The sequence below is a fragment of the Stigmatopora argus genome, chromosome 7 (assembly GCF_051989625.1).
Source record: "Stigmatopora argus isolate UIUO_Sarg chromosome 7, RoL_Sarg_1.0, whole genome shotgun sequence".
NCBI classification, from domain to species: Eukaryota; Metazoa; Chordata; class Actinopteri; order Syngnathiformes; family Syngnathidae; genus Stigmatopora; species Stigmatopora argus.
Genome location: NC_135393.1, coordinates 15,109,499 through 15,134,571, shown reverse-complemented (window position 1 = coordinate 15,134,571; position 25,073 = coordinate 15,109,499). Strand labels below are relative to the sequence as shown.

Below are 25,073 nucleotides of genomic sequence, written 5' to 3'. Positions count from 1 at the left end.
TAACTGCTAGTCTTGGGGCAACACTATGAAACGTGCTAATCGCAAATTTGCGCTAAGCTAAGCCGGCTCACCACGCTAATGATGTCAAGTCTGCACAATCTCAAGGAATCATACAACTACCACACCAAATTAAAACACGTCAGCTAGCCAAGTAGGCTCCAACCTAGCTGTTGTCCTTTTTAAAATAAATAAATAAAGTAAATAAAAAAATCTCACCGCCAACATACACACACACAACGCTTTGGTTAGTGCAACATGACAACAACAACAACAACAACATCTCCGGTGTACCAGGGTTAGGCTTAGGGTTAGCCAGCACGCTATTTAATATTTTTAGCGCCTGGCGGAAATAAATCACGTGCATTGACTTGTTATTTCTCAGCAAAATCAGATTCCAATAACGCGACTGCATAAATGAGAGAAGTGACAGTTTTTTTCCCTTCTTTTCCAACATTTAAAATGAATAAACATGAAAAAAAATAGTAAAGGATAGAGGCAATTATTAATAATCTCCTGTTTTTGATTTGTCAGGAAAATCTTCTCTCTCTTTCAATTATTAAAAAATAAATACAATAATTTTCTACATTTACATGACTCATTTTCAATATTGACTTTAGGAGGTTTTTGTTTTTAGCTGTATGAATTGGCTACTTTGGATTCTATTTAAATGTACTTCGGTTTTATTTGTAAATTGTCAATTCAGGCATCGAGGGGTGAATGAAGGCGATTGGCTCGTGTGTGAAAAGAGGCGGGGTCAGCTTCCCTACTTCTTCTGTGGCCAAGATAGTCATTTTAGCATCGAGTTAGCCTACCGACAAAAACACAAGTGTCAATCCAAATCCGCAAATGGGCAACGTGGGTGCGGGATTTCACCCCAACTGAAACAGGACGGACATTTTGACCAAGAAGCACCTGACTGCAATCGCTCGATTACAGTCGTAAGAGAAGAGATTGGTTAAAAGCTGTCGTCTTCACTGGTTGGTGGGACACCGGCGCCCACTTGGCCCTTTGTGGAATCGGTTGGACACCCGTGGCTTACGAGCATACCTCCAAAAACCCCCAAATCCGAGCCATGGCCTGGCCAATTTTTCCGTCCGTTTGTAAAAGGCGCTAGCGGCATCGTCCTTGGTTTTCCTTGGCGCTTCCGTTCTTTCTGCCGCTCACTGACATTTCCACACAAACAAACTGGAAAGAAAAAAAACATGCATCAAAATACAGTCATGTCGTATGCGGACCGTGTGCGGTCGATTGGTCGCCGGTCTTTTGGTCGCGGTCTTTTGGTCACCCCGACCGCAACAACGGGCGACCAAAAGACCGGCGACCAAAAGACCGACGACCAAAAGGACCGGCAACAAAACAAGGTAAAACAACATGGTCTACGCATCAATAAAAGCCAACAATGCCCATGAGCAGTTTCACTGAGCGCACATGTGAGTGTATAAGAGTTTGTATGTACATGCGTTGTCCCTTTAAGAAGCTACGTCAGTCAGGGTCTTAACAAGTTCTCCAACAAAAAACAATAAAAGTCCGGGAAATTTGGAGCTTTTCTTTAGCCTAATAGTTAATAGGGCATTAAGTATGACTAAATAGTAATTTGGAGTTTGTATTTAGGGAATTTGAGCAACAATTTAAATGGTAATTATCAATAACCTTCCGGGCGACCAAAAGACCGGCGACCAATCGACCGTGTACCTATGCGGAAAGTGTCGTTACTTTTTAAACTGTTAAAATTGTAAAAATCAAATGCGAAAAGTGCGAAAAATGGAAGTGTTGCCGCCGACGGAGGTCACCTGGAGTCGCTGCCGCCGGCGCTGATAACAAACTTGTCGTCGCAGGAGAAGCGGACGTTGGTGACGTGCGCCGAGTGGCCAAAGTAGCGCTTGTGCTTGGCCTGCGAGAGCGGAGAGCGGCGGTTAGTCCAAGCTAGCGGCGGCGATTAGCTCGAGCTAGCGGGCGGACGTACAAATTTGTCCGAGCATGGGAAGTCGAAGAGCTTGATGAGGCCAAAGTCGTCTCCGGTGGCCAAGTTGAGTCCGGCGCGGGACACGCAGGCGCAGTTGACGTCGGCCTTGTCGGTGTTGCGAGGCCAAATTCCCAACACCTCGTCGCCCACGATGCTAAGGACCAAGCCGAAAAGGGCAGTCAATCGCAACGTGCCCGTCGCAATAGGTTTATCATTATTATAAATTTCCCTTGAAATATAATCATTATATATGTGCTTGCAATGAAGCTTATTGACATTAATAAAAGGCATTTTAATGCATCTCTTGCAAGAGAAATGCTCGCTCCAAAGTGAACCAAAACAACTTTGGAGGTCACTCCCCTTTTGCAACTGGACTTCTCGAGACTATGGTTCACATCAAGAGAACGGTAAATTGTTTTGGGAAGCATCAAGATGGTTCACATCGAACTATGGATTGTTTTGGGAAGCATCGGCTTCACAAGATGGTTCACAACAAGCGCTCTTGGAAACTGTGGATTGTTTTGGGAAGCATCGGCTTCACAAGATGGTTCACATCAAAACTCTTCCACAGACCTACAATTGTTTTGAGAACTGAGATAAATTGTTATGAGACTCTAAAAATGTTTAGACTTCTGTGGGGCATGGCGTTAAAATCTTATGAATAAATTAGCAAGAGAGACATCGAGTCATCAGAATGATCTTGACCGGAGACGAGTGTTGATCGATTCTCTTCTTGCAAGAAATACGGATATGAGTTCAGATGCCTCTTTTTGTTGAAAGGTAAATATTTGGGAATACCTATATGGTGAACCTATCACTGAGTTTTACCTGGTCCAGGTGGCCCACGTGATCCTCTCCACCAGGGACGCGTCGGTCAACAGCTTCCCCGAAGGAACCTCGTGGACCTGCCGAGCGTAGGCGCTGGTGGACACCTGGCGGAGAGACGAGAAATTTCCAACCCGCCTCCGACAGAGGCTCCTCCCCCTTCCGGCGAGGCGACCTGAATGTGCCCGCTGTCGGCGGAGAAGTCCATCTGGATGACGCGGCCCGGGACGTCCTTGCAGTAGCCGATCCGGTTGAGGGAGGAGCCCAGCGTCAGGTCGTAGAAGTCCACGGCGCTCTCGGCCGAGCCCACCGCCAGGAAGCGGTTGTCCGGACTGAAGCTGCCGCGCCGGACGGATGGAGGCGGGCCTTTGGCCTCCGTTATTCCAACTTGAAAATTGGACACCGTGGCGGCTCCTACCGTACGTCCTGGATGGGCGCACTGCGGTCGCGCTTCTTGCCCCACACGCTGAGCGAGTTGACCAGAAGGACGATGAACTCGCCGTTCTCCGTGCCGATGGAGACCATCTCGCCGTTGGGACTGTAGGAGGCGCACTTGGCGGGGTGGCCCAGGTTGACTTTGTTCAAGAGTTTCTACAAGAGGGGTGTCAAACTCCGCTTAGAAAGTTCTGGTTTTGCGGGGTCCAGGTAGAACAACCCCGTGGCCCGAAGCCGACGCCGACCTTATCGGCCAGGTCCCAAATGCGGACGGTCCCGTCATCGCTGGCCGAGATGAAGACGTCTTTGAAAGGGTGGGCGTCCAGTCCCCAGATCCCGCCGCGAGTGTGTCCGTTGATCATGGTGTTGGAGGCGGCGTTCTTCTCGCCCACTTCCAGGATCTCGCCGTCTTTGGTTCCCACCAGGATCTTGCCCTGGAACGTCACGTATACATACCTGTCAACCTCTGCCGATAACTGCCCTTATAAATGATTATGATTCCCCTTACAAACCCCCCAAAAACCTTACAAACACCGTACGAGTCGTACGGTGTTTGTAAGGTTTTTTGGGGGTTTGTAAGGGGAATCATAATCATTTATAAGGGCAGTTATCGGTAGAGGTTGACAGGTATGCGTATATAAACTGCATATAATTAATGTAATTAGTGCAAAAAACAATTTATGAATTGAAATGTAAATAATGTTCCCTGATTTTATGTTATTTCTTAAAAATGAATCAATTCCTAAATAATTTAATGAGATGAAAAAATAAACTACATTTCAATAAACTCATTTTAGGGCGTGTCTATGGAAGCGTTTTTATCCTGCCCCATAAAAAAGCACATTAAAACATGAAAATTATTATGTAAAATTGATCAAATGAAACCATCATCTTAATTTTGTTATGATGTAAAAATCAGAACACAAAATGTGAAATATTTCACTTTATAACATCCAACTTTCACATGTCGTAATGTTAAATTCCTCATATTTTAATGCGTGACGTTTGTGTTAATATCAAACTTATCACCATTAAGTCTATTAAAACATAAAATTGATCACTTTACATTTAATTCGTCAAATTAAAATGTGAAATTTCTTCTATTACATTAGCCAATGAGCGTTAATTCGTTCGAGAAGCTCATTGCGATTTACGGAAGGACCGACCTTTCCCCTGCACACGGATCGGACATTCTCCACCGCTTGACCGGTCTCCAGCTGAAAGGCTCGGCATCGCTTCATCTCTTGGTCCCAAAGTTTGACGGCGCCGCCTTCCTTGGTCCTGCCGGCGGGAGAAGGACCTCGGTCGGACGGACACATTTTCTACTCTCGCTCATACATTTACGCGCTTCTTAGCTTCAATGCTCAAAAGCTGACACCTTGACAAAAAAAAAATGCACTACTCACGGCCGCTCTTTCCCGCCCGTGACGATGAGTCCGTCCCTGAGGGTGGTATACATGGTGAAGACGGGTCCGCTGTGTGCTCTGGCGACCACTCGCACCAGGAAGTGCTCTCTCCACACGTACACGTCTCCGTTGATGGCGCCGGTGAAGGTCAGGTTGTTCTGCGAAAGATGTCTGTCAAAATCAAAGAGTCTTCCATCCATCCATCCCGTATGTTAGGAGCACCCGTGTATCAAAGAACCCAAATCATTTGCATTTACCGTATTTTCCCGACTATAAGGCGCACTTAAAAGTCTTAAATTTTCTCCAAAATAGACAGGGCGCCTTATAATCCAGTGCGCCTTATATATGGACCAATACTAAAATTGTTATCACGATAAAATAAAATAAATCAGTCGATAGGGTACACCATCCTCTAAAGCTCTCACAACTACGGCAAGCAGCCCCCGACTCTACTATTTTCCCCGTAAAAAAAGTACTGCGCAGTGACTGCTGGGATATATAGTTCTTTTGTCAATACACCAAGTATGACGGCGAGTACACTAATTTGGTGCTCGCCGTCATTCCGGCTGGATTTACAAAAGAACTCCTGCCACTAGATGTTGGCGTGGACATCGACATCAACACAGCTTTACGAAGGGTGGCAGGCAGCGCCAGGCTAGTTACGCTAGCTACTAGCTAGCTACTATTTGCGAATGGATTGTGGCCGCCTGGACGAACGTATAAAACTCAGCGTTTTCAATGACTCATTTGGACAATTGTTCAATTCGGACACAGAAAATGAGGACTTTGATGGTTTTGTGGGTGATGATGACGTGAGTGCATTGTAAAATGGCTAAATAAAGTACAACCGAACTCAGTTTTGCTTCCGTTGCCTTTTTAAAAACGTGTTTTTAGCGTGTGTCCGTATGTTTAAGCTGGTGTATGTTCTGCCATACATGACTGCGTCTTTAAAAATGGTGCGTCCTGTGTGTGTCAAATACAGAAATAGCACTCGTTACTGACACTGCGCCTTTAAACGCGATGCGCCATATAGTCGTGAAAATACGGTAGTTCCTTTCTACAGGAAAAGTTGTTTTGAGATACGATCTCGGTCCCGGAACGCGTGAAGCTCACATTTTAAGGTATCACTGTACTTACGGCGCCGAAGGCCACCGCCAACATGGTCTGCACCCGTGCGTCCTCCACGGCGCCGATGACGCCTTTTTTGTACAAGAGCGAGCCGCCCACCACGGTCCAGAACTTGATGTGTTTGATGCCCACCGACACAAACTGGCTGTCCGAGTCGGGTCTGAACTCCACCACGAAGATCCGCTCCGGGTGGCCCCCTTTGCTGGTGATCTGGGCGCCTGAGCTCAAGAACGGGAGTCGGCCGGCGGAGCGAGTAAAAGGTCGGCGCCCGCCCACTCGCGCAAATGTACCTTCCTGCCACCTCCACACGGTGATGACGTGTTCAGGCTCCACCCCCACGGAGAGGAGGAGCTTCCCCGTGGCGCTGAAGTTGACGTAGCCCACGCCTTTGGCGTGAGAACAACGCAGGATGGACAAGGTCTGCTTGGTCATGGCGTCCCACACGTGGATGGACGGCGCGAAACCTGAGGCCGTGCGGCGCCACCGTTAGGAATTTAAGGTTAGGACGGGAGCGGCAAGCGTGGCGGGCTGAAAATGGTGCATCCGAACCGTTGTAATGCCCCCCGAGAACCCCCCTTGGAAGGGAAGCTATCCAATCAAAATAATTCTACATCCAAACATTCAGGAAAGCAAAGCACTTGGTGTCACTTTGTGAACAATTCAGGGAATTCTATATTTTGGATCATTTTCTGATGATTTTAGGCCTTGTACCAGTAACTTCTTGTACATTTGGGGTCACTTACTGTCAGTATTGGGTCATTTTTCCCCAAATTTGAGTAGAACCATACATTTTAGGCCAGAAAATGGGAGACAACTTTGTGTGCCTTGATTTCCTGAATTTGACTTGTAGTTTAAATTGTTTAAATTGGATTAAAAAAAATAAAAATGTACATTTTTAGAATTTGGCGGACAGGGCTTACCCGGGAGATCGCCGACGTCACCTGATGAAGAAGCGGTGACGTTGGAGAAAGCAAACAAAGCAAAAAGAAAAGCGGCAGATGGAGCAAAAAAAAAGCGGGCCAGTTCATGCGGCGCCGACACGTCGGCCGGCGAGCGCTCACCGATCTGCCCCGTGGCGATGACGTTCTGGTATTTTGGGTGCTGGTTGACGGTCAGGCAGAGAATGTCGTCCGTGTGCTCCAGGTAGAAACTCTGAGTTCCTGTCCAGACGGGGAAAACGTCCGATCTGGCGACCGCTCGATTTCCGACGGGAGCTCCCGATGAGGCGAGCACGCACCCGAGGACAGGTTCTGGACCACGGCGGCGGCCGCCGTGTGGAAGATGATGTCGGCGCCGTCGTTGAGGTAGTGAAGGTTGTTCCGGCAGTCCAGACCTCGGTACCCGAAGACGTGGTCCAGCTGAAGGTCCTGGGAAGGCCGAGAAAAGGCTGATTGACCACTTCAAATACCCCGAAAACTAACGGAGTCACCGAGAAACTCCCCAAAATAAGCAGAAAGCAACCAATGAAAAGGAAGCGGGCCAGAATTTCCCTCAAGATCAGAAATGATCCAAAAGGGACAGAAAGTAGCGTATTCTCTCACACGTAGGCCGTATTTGTCGCTCAAAAAAATGATGACTGAATCGAGGGTACGGCTGTGGAATATGGAATGTATTTCTCTTGTATTCTTTAATTCTTCTAGCAACTAGAATAGAATTTTAGTGACACCTACTGGTCAAGACCTGTCATCACTTAGCCCTCACAACGGCTTATATGCACACAAATTAGACTCGCTTTAAGTGACATTCAGTAGCTGACTGACCTCCACAGCCTTCTTCTTCTTGGAAACGTTGTTTCTCAGCAGCTTGTCGGGAAGTGGAGTGGCTCGACTCACCGGAGGTCTGAAAAAAGAAGCGAGGGCGGAGCTTGAACCGAGCACGAGAAAGAAGGAATCCCGGCTTCGTACCTCTCTTCGCCGGGGACTTCCTTGTAGCGCAGGTGAGGTTTGGTCCCCGTCATCTTCCTGATGCTGCTCGAGTAGACCTTGGTCACGTAGTCGGCGCCCTTCTCCCGAGCCACGTCGCTGTCGTAGCCTACGCAGCGGCGGCGGCGGCGACGGCGCCTTCCGTCAATAATCTCGTCCAATACGGCGGCGTACCGGTTGGCGAGAGGGGGCGTACCTCCGTCTTCCTCGGGGTCGTCGTCGGACTCCTCGCTGTCCGCCGCCTTGTTCTCCTTGTGACCCGGCGGCTCCCGCGTCCAGATCATGAGCGCCGTGTCGGCCCCGCCCACCGACAGCAACAGCGCGTCGTCGTTGGACCAGCGGACGTTGGTCACGTTGACGCTGTGAGCCACGTACTTCTTGAACTTGGAGAACTGACCCTAGTGGTGTGGGGGGGGAGGTCAAAGGTCAAGGAGGACCGGAGAGGGCGGGGCCTTCTCACCTTGCACGGGAAGTTAAAGAGTTTGAGGAAGCCAAAGTCGTCGCCGCTGGCCAGCAGTTTGCCATCTTTGCTGAGCGACGCGGTGTTGACCAGGCCGAAGGTGGGCCAGATCCCCTCGCAGCTGGGACCCACCACCGAAGTCCAGCTGGCCCACTCCAGCTTGCTCAACTACGACACACAAGCGTCTTGCCTTTTAACTCCGCCTCCACGGCCAGCTAGCTGCGCGTCCTGGATTTGAACCCAGGACTGACGTGCTAACCACTCAAGCCACCGGGCTGCTGAATCATAAAAGTATATCTCCAAAAATAAAGAGTTACTTTTAAAGACATCATTTTTTTCAAAAAGCCGATACTTGTGATTGGTCACACGATTGGTCACCCACCTCGGTCGCCCCGATGTTCTGCTTGCGTCCTCGGGGGGCTTCGAAGAAAAGCTGCTCTTTACTTCCGGTGTTGACCTGAAGAAGTTTTCCTGCGGGAGGACATTTGGAAAAGAAGGCCCAACCTTAAAAAGGTCGGGGAGGGTGCCGGGGCACCTCACCTCTGGAGTCCCAGTCCAGGTGGGTGATGAAGCTTCCGGCTCCTTTACAGATGCCCACTCTCTTGCTGGTCAGCACGTTGTAAATGTCCACGAAGGAATCGTGGGAAGCCACGGCCAGGTACTTGCCCGCGTCTTACGCGAGGGAAATTGTCCAATTCAACGATTTGAAGGCAATTTTAAGGGTGTGGCTTAAACGCGTAGGCGGCTAATATGTGAGAAAACACAGTACCCTGAGAGAAGCGAATGTCTGAGATGAGCTCCTTGCGATGGTGGAAGGTCACCATGTCCTCCAGGGTATCGGCGTTGACCACCAAGAAGCTGCCGTCGTTCAGACCCACCGCCAGAGCTTTTCCGTCGGGGGAGAAGGCGCAACAACGTCCGCCTGCGACACGACCGCCCACAATTTCAAGGCGCCGGCCGGCCGGCGAGTGGGAGGACGGACGGAGAGCCCACCTTTCTTGAGCTTGCGCACGGCGACCATTCGGTGGTTGGCCGACAGCTCCCACATTCTCAGGGTTTTGTCGTCGCCGACGGTGGCGCAGACGGGAAGCAGAGGGTGGGCGGCCAGACCCCAGACCTCGCCCTCCATGTGACCCTGATGGCGAGACGTTCGTGGTCGTTTCGGGACGGAGAGAGGACTGGACCGGAGAACCGGAGGACCCGGAGGACCCGGCTCACCTGGACCAGCAGGGTCATGGGTCCGCTCTTGTCGATCTCCAGGATTTCTCCGTTCTTGGTCCCCGCCAGGATGTGGCCGTGTCCCAGCGCGATGGCTCGGACCGACGGGTTGTCTTCGAGCAGCAGTCCTAAAAAGGAAAAGACGTCCAATCCGTTTCGACGTCCGTTCCCACAAAACGGCGGTCGACGAACGTCTCACCTTTGGACGCGGGGGACAGAAGCGTCCTCTTGATGGGATAGGTCTTCAGACATCTTTCGAAGGCGTCGTCCCACAGTTCCACCACGCCGTCCTTCCCGCCCGTCACGAAACCCTGGACGGCGGGCGGCAAAGTCGTTTTGTTGTTGCTACTTCCGATTGTTTTGCGTGGCTATTCACTTTTGCAAACAGTCGCCACGTGAAGGAAACGCATTTGTTTATCCGCCGCCTCGAATGGATTGGACGTCTATCTCCATCATTTCCTAGCTATAGTCATGCAAAGACTTGAAAGAGAGGGAAAAAGTGGGCGGGACCTTGTCCAAGGAGCACATGGCGAAGACGGGTCCGTCGTGGGCCTTGACGGTCTTGAGCAGCGCGGTGTCTCGCCAAACGTAAACGTCCCCGTTGGCGGCCCCCGAGAAGAGCGAGTCCTCCGAGCGCCCGTAGCACGCCGACATCATGGTCTCCTGCTTGCCCAGGTTGCCGAAGATCCCGCGTTTGAACGTCAGGCCGCCCCCTGCAAGCGAGCGTTTAAATATCCAAGCATGGGTTTTATCCGGGTACTCCGATTTCCTCCCACATCCCAAAAACATGCATGCTAGGCTAATTCTATGCTGAATTGGGTACACGGTCGATTGGTCGCCGACTTTTGGTCGCCCGGAAGGTAAGTGATAATTACCATTTAAATCATTGCTTAAATTCCCTAAATACAAACTGCAAATTACTATTTAGTCATACTTAATGCCCTAGAAATTATTAGGCTAAAGAAAATCTCCAAATTTCCCGTACTTTTATTGTTTTTTGTTGGAGAACTTGTTAAGATCCTGACTGACGTAGCTTCTTAAAGGGACAACGCATGTACATTCAAACTCTTTTACACTCGCACGTCGGCTCAGTAAAACTGCTCATGGCCACTGTTGGCTTTTATTGATACGTAGACTGTTGTTTTACCTTGTTTTGTCGCCGGTCTTTTGGTCGTCGGTCTTTTGGTCACCCGTTGTTGCGGTCGGGGCCACCAAAAGACCGGCGACCAAAAGACCGGCAACCAATCGACCGGCGACCAATCGACCGCACACGCTAAATTGCCCCTATATACGATCGCGAATGGTTGTCCTTTGTCCCCCCCGGTGCCCGTAATTTGCTGGGATGGGCTCCAGCACCCCCCGCGACCTGGTGTTTTTCTGGCTGAAATTTGAAGCAGGATTTTCGGGTAGGTTTACCTGAGTGTTGCCAAAACTTGATGTGTTTCATCCCCAGCGTGACCAGCTTGTCCATCCGAAAGGGGTTGCTCTTCACCACAAAGACTTTGTCCTTGTGACCCCTGTTGCAAACGAGCGGTCGCCGGTCAAGAGCGGAGCGCGGCGGGTCCTCGGCCGGGCCTACCTGCTTTTGGCCAGTCGCTCGCCCTTCTTCCAGTCCCAGACGACCACCGAGTGGAAGTTGTCCATCCCGACCGACACCAAGCTCTTCCCGTCGCCTGCCCGCCAAAAAGAGGCGGGATTGGCGAGGACGGACGGCTAAACCGGGGGTGTCGGACGGCAGGCCTACCCGTAAAGTCCAGCGCGCAGACGCCGGTGCCGTGGTGACCCCGGAGCAGCGACAGGCATTTCAGAGTGGCGATGTCCCACACGTGGACGGCCGGGTCTCGGCCCACCTGACCGGGGGAGCGGCCGTGAGCGAGCGAGGGGACGGACGGCGAGCGGTCGGACGGCGAGCGGTCGGCCGTCTTACCTGCGCGCTGGCGGCGTAATCCTTCAGGGGGTGCACCGCCAGGCAGAGGATGTCGTCGTCGTGCCCCCGGTAGAACCGCTGGCTGTGCTGCGGCCTGTTGTAGACCACCGCCACGGCCGCCACGTGGTAGACCACCTCGCCCGTCTGACTGTAGAACAGGTTGTTGCGGCAGTCGAAGCCCCGGTACCTGGGGGAGGAGCTCGCCGTTACGCCGTTTCGGGGCTCGTTGCTAAAATATTTCCCGCTAGGGGTGGGTATGACCTCATGTGGTGATACCATTCCATCCCGATACAGTAATACACATGTGTCAAAGTGGCGGCCCGGGGGCCAAATCTGGCCCGTCGCATCATTTTGTGTGGCCCGGGAAAATAAATGATGAGTGCCAACTTTCTGTTTTAGGATCAAATTAAAATGAAGAGTATAGATGTATATTAAATTGACAGATTTTCCCCCTTTTAAATCAATAATTGTAATTTTTTAATCCATTTTTTCTGTGTTTTTAGTTCAAAAATCATTTTGTAAAATCTAAAAATATATATAAAAAAGCTAAAATAAACATTGTTTTAGATCTATAAAAACTGAATATTCAGGGCTTTAATCCAGTTCTTTTAATCCATTTATAAAAAACAAACTCTAAATAATATATCTAAAATGGTTCGGCCCACATGAAATCGAGATGACGTTAACGCGGCCCGCGAACCAACCCGAGTCTGACACTCTTGCAGTAATACCTTGGCATACAAGTGTCCCAACATACCAGAAATTTGAGATACGAGTACAATTCTGAGCAAATATTTGCCTTGAGATACCAGACAACCAGGTGGCCGAGAAGCGGGAGGTTTTTTGCATTAGTCAGTGCAGAATGAAGAGGAAAAATAATGGGTCCAAAGCAAGCCGGTGCAATGAAGGGTAAGTGCCAAGAAAAGGTTTTTGGTGTTTTCACAGAGGGTGGGAACGAATGACATGATTGTAATTCATTTCTATGGGAAAAGTTGATTTGAGATACGAGTAAATGGACATACCCGTGAACGAACTGGAGGCGGAGTCCCTCCTCGGGGGCTTTCTGCCTCTTCAGGGAACCCGTCAGCTTCCTGCGTAGTTGCGGCAAGTCGTCCTTGTAAACCTGCCGACGGGGACGACAGGGAGGCGTCGGCTTGGTCCGCGGCGCCCGAGACCCGCCTTGGGCTCACCTGCCGCTCGTAGTTGCGCTGAGACTCCTGCTCGATATCCGAGTCGATCTCGGGGACGTCGGACACGTCCGAGTCCGATTCGCCGCTGTTGGAGTCGGCGTAGCCTTCTAAAAAGATGCAAAAATGTCACATTCATTTTGGGTCGATTTTTGCATTGAGTCAACAGCATTGTGAAGCACCAGCCAATGAGTGGTCTCCATTTCTTCTCCTCACCTTGGAGGAGTGGCTCCAGGACTCCGTTCATGACGCCTTCGGGCAGGAAGCGCCACTGGAAGACGGCGTGGTCGGCCCCGCCGGTGCTGACCAGCCACTGCAGGTCGCCCGACCAGCGCACGTTGGTCACGTGGGCCGAGTGTCCCGTGTACTTTTTGAACTTGGCGCCTGCGCCAGAAAAGCGGGTTCGCCGGCGGGGGGAGGGATGACGGGGCGGCAGAAGAGCAGACCCACCTTTCTTGACGCACGGGAAGCGGAAGAGTTTGACCAGGCCCGGGTCGTCGCCGGCGGCCAGCACGCCGTTGGCGTAGTTGGCGTCCACCGAGTTGACGTCGGTCACGTTGGAGTATTTGGGCCAGATGCTGTTGACTTCCGGACCCAGCACGCCGGTCCAAGTCATCCAGTGGAGGCCTTTGGCCTCCTCCTTGGACACCAGTTTACCTCCTGCGCACCAGGTCAAAGGTCAGCTTGTGTAAGGCACGCCTGGGCGGCGGACTTTACCCGGCATCCGGTAGAAGAGGCGCTCTCCGGCGCCGTCGTTGGTTTGCAGGAAGCGGGAGTCGACGGACCAGTCCAGGTGGGTGATGAAGGAGGCGGAGCGGGCGCACTCGCCCACTTTTTTAAAACGCTGCGCCACGGCGTAGACGTCCACCACGCCGTCGTTGGAGCCCACCGCCAGGAAGGACCCGTCCGGGGAGAACTTGAGCTCGTGGATCACCTCCTTGCGATCCTTGATGTGGACCACCTCCGTCATGTCCCTGAAGGCATCGGCGGGGCGAGTCAGCGGGTGGCTCGGACGTGGAGGACGGCGGGGGACTCGCTTACCTGACGCGCAGGACGGTGAAGGAGCCGTCTTTCATGCCGAGGGCTAGCTGAGAGCCGTCGTTGCTGAAGGAGACGCTGCGTACCGATTCCTCCATGTTGCAGCGGGCCAGGAGGGTGTGGTCGGGAAGGCTCCACAGCCTGAAACAAGGGTGTCAGACTTGGGTTGGGTTGCGGGCCGCATTAACGTCAACTCGATTTCACGTGGGCCGGACCATTTTAGATAGAATATCTAGATATTTTTTTATATAAATGGATTAAAAGAACTGGATTAAAAGCCCCGAATATTCAGTTTTTTATAGATCTAAAACAATGTTTATTTTAGCTTTTTTAAATATTTTTTTTTTAGATTTTACAAAATGATTTTTGAACTAAAAACAGAAAAAATGGATTAAAAATTTACAATTATTGATTTAAAAGGGGGAAAATCAGGAAATTTTATATACATCTATACTCTTCATTTGAATTTGATCCTAAAACAGAAAGTCGGCACTCATGATTTACTTTCCTGGGCCACACAAAATGATGTGGCAGGCCAGATTTGGCCCCCCGGCCGCCACTTTGACATGTGCTTTTTTTTTCTTAGTAAGGGAAAATCATTTATTTAATCACTTGTTTTTCATTGCAAAAGGAAACCAAATTTTTCTTTAATTATGTTCCATATTAAAGTGGAAAACAGAAAATATTTTTATATATTTTTAGATTTTACAAAAGGATTTTTGAACAAAAAACACAGAAAAAATGGATTAAAAAATTACAACTATTGATTTAAAAGGGGGAAAATCCGGAAATTTAATATACATCTAAATCTCTCATTTTAATTTGATCCTAAAACAGAAAGTCGGCACTCATGATTTACTTTCCCGGGCCACACAAAATGATGTGGCGGGCCAGATTTGGCCCCCCAGCCGCCACTTTGACACCGGTGGCCTAAAAGTTAGCTCTGGTTAGCTCGGCGCTAAAATCACGTCACGGCTATGGAAAATTCCCGCCGGCCGGCCGCTCACCTCACGGATCGGTCGTCGCTCCCGGTGACGGCGACCGGTTGCTTGGGATGGAGGTCGAGCGCCCAGAGCTCGCCTTCGCTGTGGCCCTGCACCAACAGCAACGGCTTGTCCCTGTCGCGGACCATCACCTCGAAGATCTCGCTGTCCTGCGTGCCGGCCAGAACGCGATCCGCCTTCCAGCAGACGCTGCGGATGGACAGACCTGAGCGAGGAGAGGAAACCATTGGATGAGCGATACGGTAGTCCCTCCGTTTTCGCCATTCCGGCGAGGGGACACTTGGCGTTTCATTTTTTTTTTTGACCCCGGACGGACGGAGCCCACCTTTGTACCCTTGTTCGGCTTCCCTCAGGTCAATCTTGGTGATGGGCTTGAAGTCGGCGTCCCAGAGACGCACGCAGCCGTCGCGTCCGCCCGTGGCGAAGCCTTCCTCGCTGGCGTGCATGCTGAAGATTCCAGCCTGAAAGCGGCGACGGGTTTTGGATCGGTCTGGATGCCGCCCGCCCACCCACTCGTGCGCGTATACGTACCCCGTGCGCAGCCTGCACGGTCCGGACCAGCGCCGCCCCCCTCCACACGTAGACGTCGCCGTTGAGCGCTCCCGAGTAGGTGGTCTGCTCTTTGGCGGCGGCCACGCACAAAATAGTCTGCAGGTCGCCCGTTTTCCCGAAGATCCCGCGCTTGGGGGTCAGGGCGTTCCCGCATAAAGTCCAGAACTGAAAAAGCCACCAGAGTGCCATTAAAATCGGGTTGCAACTGTATTTTTCCACTTCCTCGTGGCCACGCCCCTTTGCCGTATCAGCCTTAATATGCAGCAGATGCCCAAAAACTTTTTTTTAAAACTTGACGTCACCTTGATGTGCTTGACTCCGCAACTGACCAGTCGCGTGGAAAGCTGCGGATCCCACGCCACGTCGAATATCTGCGGAAATCCGGCAGACGTGGGCTCAAACCCCCGGCCAAAAGGTCAGGCGGCCGGCGACCTAGCCACTCCCACCCTGTCCGAATGTCCGGTGGCCGAGGCCAGGACGCGTCCTCTCCTCCAGTCCCACACGCACACCGTGTTCTTGGCGTCCAGTCCCACCGAGGCCAACCGCTAGAGGACCGGACGAGACGGCGCGTCAGCGGCGGCGGCGTCCAATCGCGTGCCAACCGGCTCACCTGTCCGTCGGCGTCGAAAGCCAAGCAGGCCACGCCGTGCGTGTGCGCGTCGCGCAGGATGGAGACAGTCTGCATGGCGTACGTGTCCCACACGCACACGTAGGGGTCCTTGCCCACCTGACCGGTCGCCACCTGCACTTTGTCGGGATGCAGCGCCAGACTGGAAAAGAGCGCATCCCAGTTCGCCGTCTTACTCGGCGGGGAAAAACGCGGCCCGCAGGGAATCTGACCTGATGATGTCATCGTTGTGTCCCAGGTAAAACTTCTGGGTGTGTTCGCGGGCATTGTAGACCACGCCCACGCCGGCCACAAAGTAGACCACTTCCTTCCCGGCCGTGTAGTAGAGGTTGTTGCGGCACTGGTGCCCGCGATAGCCGTGGACCCACTCCAGCCTCAGCTGGCAGCGCGGCGCCGTCTTGTCCGCCATTTGGCCTCAGGGGCGGCGGGCGCTCCCGACGGCCGCCCCCATGACTCCGCCCTCGCTCCCTGTCAAGACTTATGGGGAAACATAGAATGAGCATCAAACCCAGAATGAGCTGCAGATTTCTGGGAACACATGATCAAGCCAGTGGTGGTTGTGACGTCACAAGCTCAATTGCTGGGAAAAAGTGGGCGTGCCCTGATGCATTGTTTTGAATGGAATAGCGACGTCATAGTTTAAAAAAACAGCCAAATTTGGTTTCTGCATCTTACATAGTGAAGTTATTTTTTTTACACGCAGATGACCATTTCTTAGGACCTTTAAGCGTATTGTGTGTGCGCCATTTTTGTTGAAATTTTCATTTGCTGTGGGTTAAGTAAAACCGTGCCGCAATTGGCCCGCGGGCCGTAGTTCGGATACCATGAAATAATCCTTCGTGGTGACTCGTAAATCCGTTTGGTCGCATGAGTTACCATTAGCAAAAGACGCTACATCACCATTCATTTTGCAGAAAACAAAATAAACAAAATAAATGTTATCTTTAGTGCTGAAATTTGTCAATCAATTGCAGGCGAAATCTCGCGCACCTGCTGTCCCGTGGCCTCTGATGTCAGCATCAGCATCCTCATGTTCAAATGGCGTTCGGACGTCGCGAGCCCCAAACCAGATTACGGCGGCGAGTTGAGCCGCCGTCAACGGAGAGAGACGGCGTCCATTCGGTTGCCTCCCGTCCGGCGTTTCCCAACTGACGCCCGCAGCGGAACCGCTGCTCGGAATCACGGCACAGAACCGGAGGAAGGGTTCGGATTGGACGCGGATCACCGAGGGGACGAGAACAGATATCGAAAATGGGAAGCTAGATGTCCGAAAGCCAAGTCGGCGCCGTGAGTGATTGGCGTCCATCTTGCATCAGACACCAAAGTAGTAGAACTTAATCAGTGTGGGTATCTGATTAAATAAATAAATATATATATATACATATATATATACACATACATATATACATACATATATACATATATACATATACATATACACATACACATATACATATATACACATACACATACACATATACATATATACATATATACATATATATATATATATATATATATATATATATATACATATATATATATATATATATATATATACATATATATATATATATATATATATATACATATATATATACATATATATATATATATATATACATATATATATATATATATATATATATATATATATATATATATATATATATACATATACATATACATATACATATATATATATATATATATATATATATATATATATATATATATATATATATATATATATATATATATATAAATAAAAGGTTTGGACAGCTCTGGACGAAAAATTTGACTTGTAGTGTTTTTATTTATATTTCTACTTTTTTTTAAACAATAAATCTCCTCTGATAAATATGGACTCTGTTCTTCGCAAAAACGTAAAACCAGACATCGTCCGACTGCCTGTATTGATAAGGAACTGTGTGGACTGCCGTTACCCATGATGCAACGTCATTGACGGCCGGGGACGTCCCATCAGGCTGGACCCAAAGAGGCCAACGATTGGCGCCAGTACAAACGGATAGGACGTCCCTTGCCGCAAACCGAGGCCAATCATTTTACCGTTCCGGCGTCGTCGACGGCAATAGACGTCCACTCGTCCACCGACTGTGAGTTGTCACTAGTAGAATACTAATCCATTGAGGTGAAAGCTGAAAAACCGAAAAGACGCCGGCGTGAGTCAGAAATCGAGCCACTGGTCCAAGTAGACGCAGGTGGACGGCGAGATCTCGCCGCCTTCGTGACAGTCATCAAAAACCTGGGAGCGAACGGACGACAAGCTCAACTCGGGGCAAATTTGATATGGCGGGCGACTAGTTACCGGGCAGAGTCCACAGGGCGTCCTGACGAGGGCGGCGGGAGCCAGGACGGGTTCGACGGCGCGGTACAGCTTGAGGCGTCCGTCCACGCTGCCCACCGTTCCCTCCTTGGCCGCCATCACGTCGGGCTCCGCCTTGCCGTCGTACACCAGCGTGTCCAGGATGGTCTCTATGTCCTCCATGGACAGCTCCACCTGCCGGCGAGGGGGCGGAGCCCACGGTCAGAGCCGACGGGAGAACGCCCCGCCTCCCCACACCCGTGTTTACCTTGCTGATGCCCAGCTCGCAGATGTACTTCCAGACTTCGTGCGAAGTGGCGAAGGAAGCGTTCCGCCGCAACATCGGACTTTGCTCGCCATCCCGCGCCGACTCCGCCTACGCGATGTTAGAAGCGTCGGTGCGATTAGCGCAATGGTGTCAGACTCGGGTTGGTTCGCGGGCCGCTTTAACGTCAACTTGATTTCACGTGGGCCGGACCATTTTAGATATAATATTTAGATTTTTTTATATAAATGGATTAAAAGAAGTGGATTAAAAGCCCTAAATATTCAGTTCTTAATAGATCTAAAACAATGTTTATTTTAGCTTTTTTTTTTAAATATAATTTTAGATTTTACAAAATGATTTTTGAACTAAAAACACAGAAAAAATGGATTAAAAAATTACTATTATTGATTTAAAAGGGGGAAAATCAGGAAATTTAATATACATCTATACTCCATTTAAATTTGATCCTAAAACAGAAAGTCAGCAATCATGATTTACTTTCCCGGGCCACACAAAGTGATGCGGCGGGCCAGATTTGGCCCCCGGGCCGCCACTTTGACACGTAGATTAGCGGAAAACGCGTAAATGTAGGAATCAAAATGGCAGATACCCACATAAAAGGTCCAAAAAAAAGTCTGCTTCAAATTGATTGATGAAAAGTTCCTCGATAGGGTTGGGGTCGGGGCGACGCTGGCTTACCTTTCCTTGCAGGAACTTGAAACACTGCTGGTTGAGAACCTCCACGAACTCAGACTCAAAGTCCTGGTCGCTGTACCAGGCGCCGCCCGTCACCGAGCGATCGGGTTGCACGTTGTACAACATGTACACTTTCTTCTTGGACGCCTGGGGGACAAAAGGTCAAAAGTCAGCTGGGGTTCCAATTATCACTGCTTTGTGTTTTACATAGCTGTTTTTCGTTTCTCAGAGTTTTGTGTTTTTTCATTTTTCATGCTAGCATTTTTTTGGCCATCATGTGATTATTCCATTTTTCAGTTTTGTTGTTTCATCATTTTCCAGGTTCTCACATATTGAAGAAATTTTTTAGGCTTACCGTATTTTGCTGTTTAATTAATAATATACCCGGGTATATTAAACGGCAGGGGTATATTAAAAGGCGCACAAACGGGAAGGTACGATCCACTACGCACTCTTTATGCCGTGACGGGGTGCATCAACGTTTTGCAGACTAAAAGTACTTACTGCTCAGATTAAAACTACTTACTGCTGAATAAAGTCTGACTTGGAATTTTAATGAACTCAAGTATCTATAATTATGCCCCATGAACACCATACAATTCTTGCCAAAAAAGCTGAGTTGCCGTTTAATATACCCGGGTATATTAAATGGCAGGGGGTATATTAAATAGCGCACAAACGGGAGGCTCAAAAAAGCAAAAATCATTAAATATACCCGTATATTAAAAAGGGCAAAATACGGTAGGATTTCCTTTTGTTTTTGTTGTTAAATACATGAAACATTTTTATAGGAAATCTCCGGAGACTGACCGCCACGGACTTGACGGCTTTGATGAGTTTTTTGCTCTCCAGGTTCTTGAGGATCTTGTTGATTTCCGTCAGCGGGAGGTTGCTCTTGAAGCGGATGTCTCGGCTCCAGATGCCTGCCGACGGACGTTCGGTTAGCACGGTGCCCGTTCGCTCGCTAGCTTGCGGGCTCACCCTTGTTGGCGGCGTCTTCGATGATCTGGTAGACCAGCTTCTCCTGGTTGTCCGAGCCCTTCATCTTGCTAATATCACACGCAAAAATATCGTGTTACTCCCAAAAAACTCACAGAATGTGTCGGTTTAACGACCATAACTAAGGAGGCGAAGCCTTTGCCACAATCATACAGTTGGGATGCCACAACATTTACCACGAGCATTTGTTCTTTCAATTAAGGTGACTATGAAAAATAGGGTTGCATTACCTGGCGGTCTGCGTGTCCTTCAGCCTATAGAGGAGACCGGTGCTGTTCCTCAGCAGATCCAGCAACCCCTGTCGGAGAGTAGATGTTGGGGAGAGGCGACGTGGAGGGAGGGACGGCGTCAAACCCACCAGCGAGAGAAGCTTGTTGATGGCGGCGGCCCTCTGCTGAGCTTCCAGCTGGGGCATGTCGTTCTGGATCACCTCGTCCGTGATGCCGTGAGGGAACTGCTGACACAGGGCCTTGATCCTGAAAACACCATTTCACATCAGATACTTACTTTGGAAAGATCGATCTTCATTTCCTTGGGTTCCCTTTTTTCGGCAATTACATTCTCTTTGAGATATTACCGGGCAAAAAGGTTGTAACGTTACGAGATGAAGGTTTAGAGCAAGGGTGTCAGACTCGGGTTGGTTCGCGGGCCGCTTAATGTCAACTCGATTTCATGTGGGCCGGACCATTTTAGATACATTTAGATAGTTTTAAATAAACTGATTAAATGAACTGGATTAAAGGCCCTGAATATTCAGTTTTTTAATAGATCTAAAACAATGTTTATTCTAGCTTTTTTTAAAATATATTTTTAGATTTTACAAAATGATTTTTGAACAAAATTATGGTTAAAAAATGACTATTATTTATTTAAAAGGGGGAAAATCAGGAAATGTAATATACATCTATACTCTTCATTTTAATTTGATCTTAAAACAGAAAGTCGGCACTCATGATTTACTTTCTCGGGCCGCACAAAATGATGCGGCGGGCCAGATTTCGCCCCCGGGCCGCTACTTTGACACCATGGTTTAGGGGCTGCAATAAATATAAATGACGACCATTTCAGGGGCAGTCGCCATTTATTCAAATAGTTAGCATTAGCTTAACTCATTGTGTTGTGATAGCTAGTACAGTAGAGAAATTGATATTGAAAACCCTATTGAAGCAATACACGTCCAATGGATGCATAGTTCTGTACACAAAAAATGAGAAAAATATGACTTCAGATTTTTATGGGATATTACGACTTTAGACTGGCAGCCCAATATTTCACTGTGGGAGAATCCAGCAAGAAGGCTTCTTAGTTGATATAAATGAGGCATGTTGAACAAAACGAGGAGACGCCGAGTGAATTGAATCACCGTGACTGACCTGTTTTCAACTTCGGCGGGTTCAATGGCGTTCTTTTCTTCCTTGACTTTGACTTCAGACATCTCGAACGATTTCTTCGTCTTTCACTCTAAACAAGGGTTATTTAAATGAGGAGACTGCACTTGGTGACTAGTTGGTCAGAAGTTGCGTTATCTCGTTAGCCTGCTAGCCGGTTAGCAACGTGCTTGACGATGAGGGTCCTCGAGCCATAACACAAACGCTGAGCCGTCCTAAATATTGCCTGATCAAAACTTGTCTTGTAGGGGGTGGAGTTATTTGTGGTCGATGTGTTTCCTGCGTTTCGGTCTTTTTAGTATATATATCCAGAATTAACATTTCCTGCACCGTACATTAAGTTTGTTACAACGGAGTCTACTGCCTTAAGATGGCCACCCGTTAGTAACAGCACTGACTTTCTGCATGTAGTTCTACATGTGTGATATCTAGGGTTGTTGCTATGGCGACGCAAACAAAGTTGACGAGCACGTCCTATAAACGTTTTGGAGGCTTGACTCCAAGTAAGTTTGACTTTTTTTGTTAAAGTTTTGTCTTGTTTTCGCCCAAGATTACACATTTTTTTCCCCATGCAATGTAGGGGGGCGTGGGGGGGACCACTCAGCGTTGCTAACCATCACTTGAATTTATTGACAGATCGGGCATCATCATGGCGGTTTTGGCGCCGCGCATCATTCCCATCATGCACTGGGAGAAGCCAGCATCAAAGAACCACGTTGACAGCAGAACGCCAGTGTGCATTCAGTCGGGTACGAAACACATTTATCAATTATTCACCTCCAGGCCAGTTGGGGGCGCTATGCGTCTAACTGGTGTCCAGACACAAAGAGAGGGAGTGCATTTATTCAAATGAACTCCTACATGTGCGTTTCGATTGGCTGAACGGCCAACAATTCGCGGTGTCCCCCGCCAGGTGGTCGTAGCTAGCTGGGATAGGCTACAGCACCCCCCTTTTGAGGTTTCGATCTCAGTCGATTAATCACCCTTGCATCAATTGGACGCAGACACGAGCGGTGCGCAAGTTTTCTACACGCTGGATGGCTCCAGGCCTCAGTGGGCGTCGCCGGGAAGCGCCGGGCGGCGCTACGTCGCCCCTTTCCCGTTGCCCGCCGGACGGGTGTGTGTGAGGGCAATGGCTGTCACCAGGTAGCGTGAGCGCCGCCTCCCAAACTTCTCCAGACTTGGCCACTTTCTCGCCTTTGGCGTCCGCAGCGACGGCCGCGAGAGCGCCATGGTCACCAAAGTCTTCGTCGTGCGAGAGGCGTCACCAGGTGGGCATTTTTACAACAAATTCTTACGCTTGACGCTAATCAATTAAGCTATCCTTTTTGGTCACTTCCTGTTGATTTCTGGACATTTTTAGATGAATCATTCAATGGCGGCGTTCCATTTGATTTGACATCTATTGTTATCGATAATAGTAAACGAGTTAAAAGCGGCAAAGTTGAATGTAAGACCTTTGACCTTTTGCTTTTGTTTTGAAGGGCTGCCCGCGTGTGAGGAAGCACCAAACGCCACAAGTATGGCGGCATCAGTGAAGGCTTGCTTCTTAAGGTAAGACGCCGACATCTACGTTGTCCACACCTACTGGTGAAAAAGAGTATAGCAGGTCTTGTGCGCATATAAGCCGCTCCCTTGATTCAGTCATTTTTTGAGTTACGAGTACGGCTTATATGCAGGAAAACATGATACTTTTGCTTGATTTTTAGGCATTTATGTTTCACTTTGCATTTATTTTGAGTTACCTTTCGGGCATTTCTGGGTCACTTCCTGTTTATTTTTATAATTTAAATGAATTTGACGTCAAATAACATTTTATATTACACTGTTGGACATCGAACATGTGCCGTAATCGACGTCGATTTTATCTGGTCTTGTAGGCGCTCGCAATGGTGGTGTGCGACGTGCGGCGCCCCCTTGCCGCGACACGTGACGCCCCCTGTCGACGGCCAGAAGGTACCTCGCGCGCAGCGGCGATCGCGGCGACGGCCTGACGCTCGTGCGTTTGCGTGCGTCAGGTGCGATGCGTGTTGTGCGACACTCAAGTCCCCACCGAGGCTGGCGTGGGGATAAGCCACGCCCTGGCACAGGTGATGCTCCGCCCCCGCCCAGAGTTACGGACGCCGGGACATAAAGCTCTCGTGCGCAGGTACCTCCCGACGTGGAGTTACCGTGCTCGGAATGTCGACGCGGAAATCGAGCGGACGCCCGCTACTGCGACTGGTGCGGCGCCAAAGCCCGCGTCCGCAGCGAGCCCACCGCCGTCGCCACGTACAAGACATGCGTGGGCTGCGGGGCCGCCGTGCCCCCGCAAGCCGCCAACTGCGCCGTCTGCGGCCTCTTTCTGGACGCTCCGCCCCCTTCTAGTCAACGCGCGGCCACGTCGAATTGCCAGGTGATTACCGTATTTTGATACAAATCCAAATCATATTTAAATGATTTTAATGGACTTGCCTAACGTGCTAGGGAATCACTTTTTTTCGGGGTATCTGGAGTCACTTCCTGTATGTTTTGGAGCATTTCCTGTTGATTTGGGGGAATCAAAACAAAGAAGAAGTGTGAATGACATTTTTTGGATCCCCTTCCCGCCAGACGCAGACGTCACCCGTCGCGCTACGGCGGGCGGAGCCCGAGGCCGCCGGGCAGCCGGCGACCAATCGGCGGGATCGACCGCCGCTCGCCGCCGTCAGCCCGGGCAGAGGTCAGACACACATAAAAATATATAGAATAAATAAATACGTAAAAAAATCCTGCACAAAAAAAGGTGAAATATGAATTTAAAACGTTTTTTTAAATAAGAAAAGAGATACATTCATTTGGGGTCACATTTTAGGGGGGTGAGCACCTTATTATATTAGCTACGACTGTTAGCTACTACTCAATAGTGATAATTTCCTTGACAGGTTACTGGAGGCAGCAAGTGGATCACGTGTGCGCCCACCTGAGGAGTTTCGCGCAAAACGACGCCCCCTTCAGGACTTTGCTGGGAGAGCCGCGTCTCGGCCGGGTAGCGGACCTACGCGTCTCTCTGATTTGCCAATGTTTGCTAAATTCCTCATGGGCTAACTAGTTAGCTTTTGCTATGACTTGAATTTATTTTTATTATTATTTTGAGTCTGGATGTTGGTTTTATGGTGACTTTTTTTCTCTCTCTTTACAAACACGTGGATTTTTGCGCTTTAGATGATCTCGGCGATACTACGCAAGGACGCCGGCGAGGTCAACCTGATACTCAGCTTCAGCGACGTCGAACGGCGAGCCCGACGAGACGCCGACGCGGGCCCTCCGCTTAGCGACGATGTTAGCGCCGCTAACGAGTTTTGAAAAGTGGAAGCCATGTAACAGTTTGACAGCAAGTCAACGGAATGAGACGTCCAAACGGATTGGACGCCTAGTGCTTTACGTTCTTCATTGTCAATGGTAGGCTACTTTATAGAGTTAGTGGCGAAGGAACGAGAACGTAACAAATTGTTTTCAAATTTTGTGACTTTTTCCTAGTGGCATTTACCAGCGACGCATACAAAAATAAAGCGCAATTATATGAAATTTTTGTAATGTTTTTCAATAGTTTTTTTAAATAGTTAATTCTAGCCAATAAATAAAAAAATCAACTATTACTGACGGTTTGGTTTTGTGGCTAACACACTGCTTGAAAAAACTGATGAGAATACACATGAAAAGGAAGTGAGCGCGCTACTTGACT

At 49.4% G+C, this 25,073-nt stretch overlaps 3 protein-coding genes across 5 annotated transcripts; 1 reads left to right on the top strand and 2 right to left on the bottom strand.

Moving 5' to 3' along the window:
* Positions 1-531: 531 nt before the first annotated feature.
* On the bottom strand, positions 532-16,950 carry eml6 (EMAP like 6). 2 transcript variants are annotated; one of them, XM_077604784.1, is made up of 43 exons: positions 16,684-16,950; positions 15,906-16,170; positions 15,676-15,835; positions 15,512-15,610; positions 15,368-15,436; positions 15,045-15,230; positions 14,839-14,974; positions 14,517-14,718; positions 13,513-13,650; positions 13,189-13,445; positions 12,922-13,131; positions 12,688-12,855; positions 12,475-12,581; positions 12,307-12,407; positions 11,285-11,471; positions 11,102-11,207; positions 10,937-11,030; positions 10,774-10,874; positions 9,868-10,070; positions 9,557-9,668; positions 9,358-9,485; positions 9,133-9,274; positions 8,909-9,061; positions 8,680-8,811; positions 8,522-8,610; positions 8,140-8,307; positions 7,876-8,077; positions 7,662-7,788; positions 7,518-7,596; positions 6,995-7,124; positions 6,819-6,917; positions 6,678-6,698; positions 6,048-6,221; positions 5,767-5,975; positions 4,630-4,787; positions 4,390-4,504; positions 3,469-3,657; positions 3,207-3,379; positions 2,964-3,126; positions 2,792-2,895; positions 1,964-2,117; positions 1,791-1,891; positions 532-1,185 (listed from the first exon to the last, which is right to left on the bottom strand). In XM_077604784.1, the coding sequence occupies exons 2-43, from the start codon at positions 16,100-16,102 to the stop codon at positions 1,161-1,163; spliced, it is 5,868 nt and encodes a 1,955-aa protein (XP_077460910.1). In that variant the 5' UTR covers positions 16,103-16,170; positions 16,684-16,950; the 3' UTR covers positions 532-1,160. The 2 variants fall into 2 exon arrangements, with proteins under 2 accessions (XP_077460910.1, XP_077460911.1); XM_077604785.1 differs by lacking the exon at positions 6,678-6,698.
* Positions 16,951-17,489: 539 nt separating this feature from the next.
* On the bottom strand, positions 17,490-21,757 carry polr3f (polymerase (RNA) III (DNA directed) polypeptide F). Its single transcript, XM_077606243.1, has 9 exons — positions 21,356-21,757; positions 20,341-20,458; positions 20,213-20,280; positions 19,965-20,032; positions 19,794-19,906; positions 18,987-19,130; positions 18,288-18,395; positions 18,023-18,214; positions 17,490-17,959 (listed from the first exon to the last, which is right to left on the bottom strand). The coding sequence occupies exons 1-9, from the start codon at positions 21,415-21,417 to the stop codon at positions 17,882-17,884; spliced, it is 951 nt and encodes a 316-aa protein (XP_077462369.1). The 5' UTR covers positions 21,418-21,757; the 3' UTR covers positions 17,490-17,881.
* Positions 21,077-24,916, top strand: dzank1 (double zinc ribbon and ankyrin repeat domains 1). 2 transcript variants are annotated; one of them, XM_077606240.1, is made up of 11 exons: positions 21,077-21,873; positions 22,007-22,119; positions 22,375-22,516; positions 22,583-22,641; positions 22,855-22,924; positions 23,251-23,326; positions 23,389-23,460; positions 23,520-23,765; positions 23,963-24,071; positions 24,274-24,377; positions 24,554-24,916. In XM_077606240.1, the coding sequence occupies exons 2-11, from the start codon at positions 22,020-22,022 to the stop codon at positions 24,692-24,694; spliced, it is 1,119 nt and encodes a 372-aa protein (XP_077462366.1). In that variant the 5' UTR covers positions 21,077-21,873; positions 22,007-22,019; the 3' UTR covers positions 24,695-24,916. The 2 variants fall into 2 exon arrangements, with proteins under 2 accessions (XP_077462366.1, XP_077462367.1); XM_077606241.1 differs by having other exon boundaries at positions 21,862-21,873; positions 22,284-22,516.
* Positions 24,917-25,073: the final 157 nt, after the last annotated feature.

Excerpts from the sequence above, each read along its gene's own strand:
- eml6 (XM_077604784.1), bottom strand. The coding sequence starts at position 16,102 with ATGGCGGACAAGACGGCGCCGCGCTGCCAGCTGAGGCTGGAGTGGGTC. Across the intron at positions 14,975-15,044 it reads CCGTGCAGGCTGCGCACGGG|GCTGGAATCTTCAGCATGCA; the intron begins GTACGTATACGC and ends CGCCGCTTTCAG. Across the intron at positions 12,408-12,474 it reads AGCGCAACTACGAGCGGCAG|GTTTACAAGGACGACTTGCC; the intron begins GTGAGCCCAAGG and ends CCCCGTCGGCAG.
- polr3f (XM_077606243.1), bottom strand. The coding sequence starts at position 21,417 with ATGTCTGAAGTCAAAGTCAAGGAAGAAAAGAACGCCATTGAACCCGCC. Across the intron at positions 19,907-19,964 it reads CGAAGACGCCGCCAACAAGG|GCATCTGGAGCCGAGACATC; the intron begins GTGAGCCCGCAA and ends GTCCGTCGGCAG. Across the intron at positions 18,215-18,287 it reads GCGAGCTGGGCATCAGCAAG|GTGGAGCTGTCCATGGAGGA; the intron begins GTAAACACGGGT and ends CCTCGCCGGCAG.
- dzank1 (XM_077606240.1), top strand. The coding sequence starts at position 22,020 with ATGGCGGTTTTGGCGCCGCGCATCATTCCCATCATGCACTGGGAGAAG. Across the intron at positions 23,327-23,388 it reads CCCCTGTCGACGGCCAGAAG|GTGCGATGCGTGTTGTGCGA; the intron begins GTACCTCGCGCG and ends TGCGTGCGTCAG. Across the intron at positions 24,072-24,273 it reads CGCCGTCAGCCCGGGCAGAG|GTTACTGGAGGCAGCAAGTG; the intron begins GTCAGACACACA and ends TTTCCTTGACAG.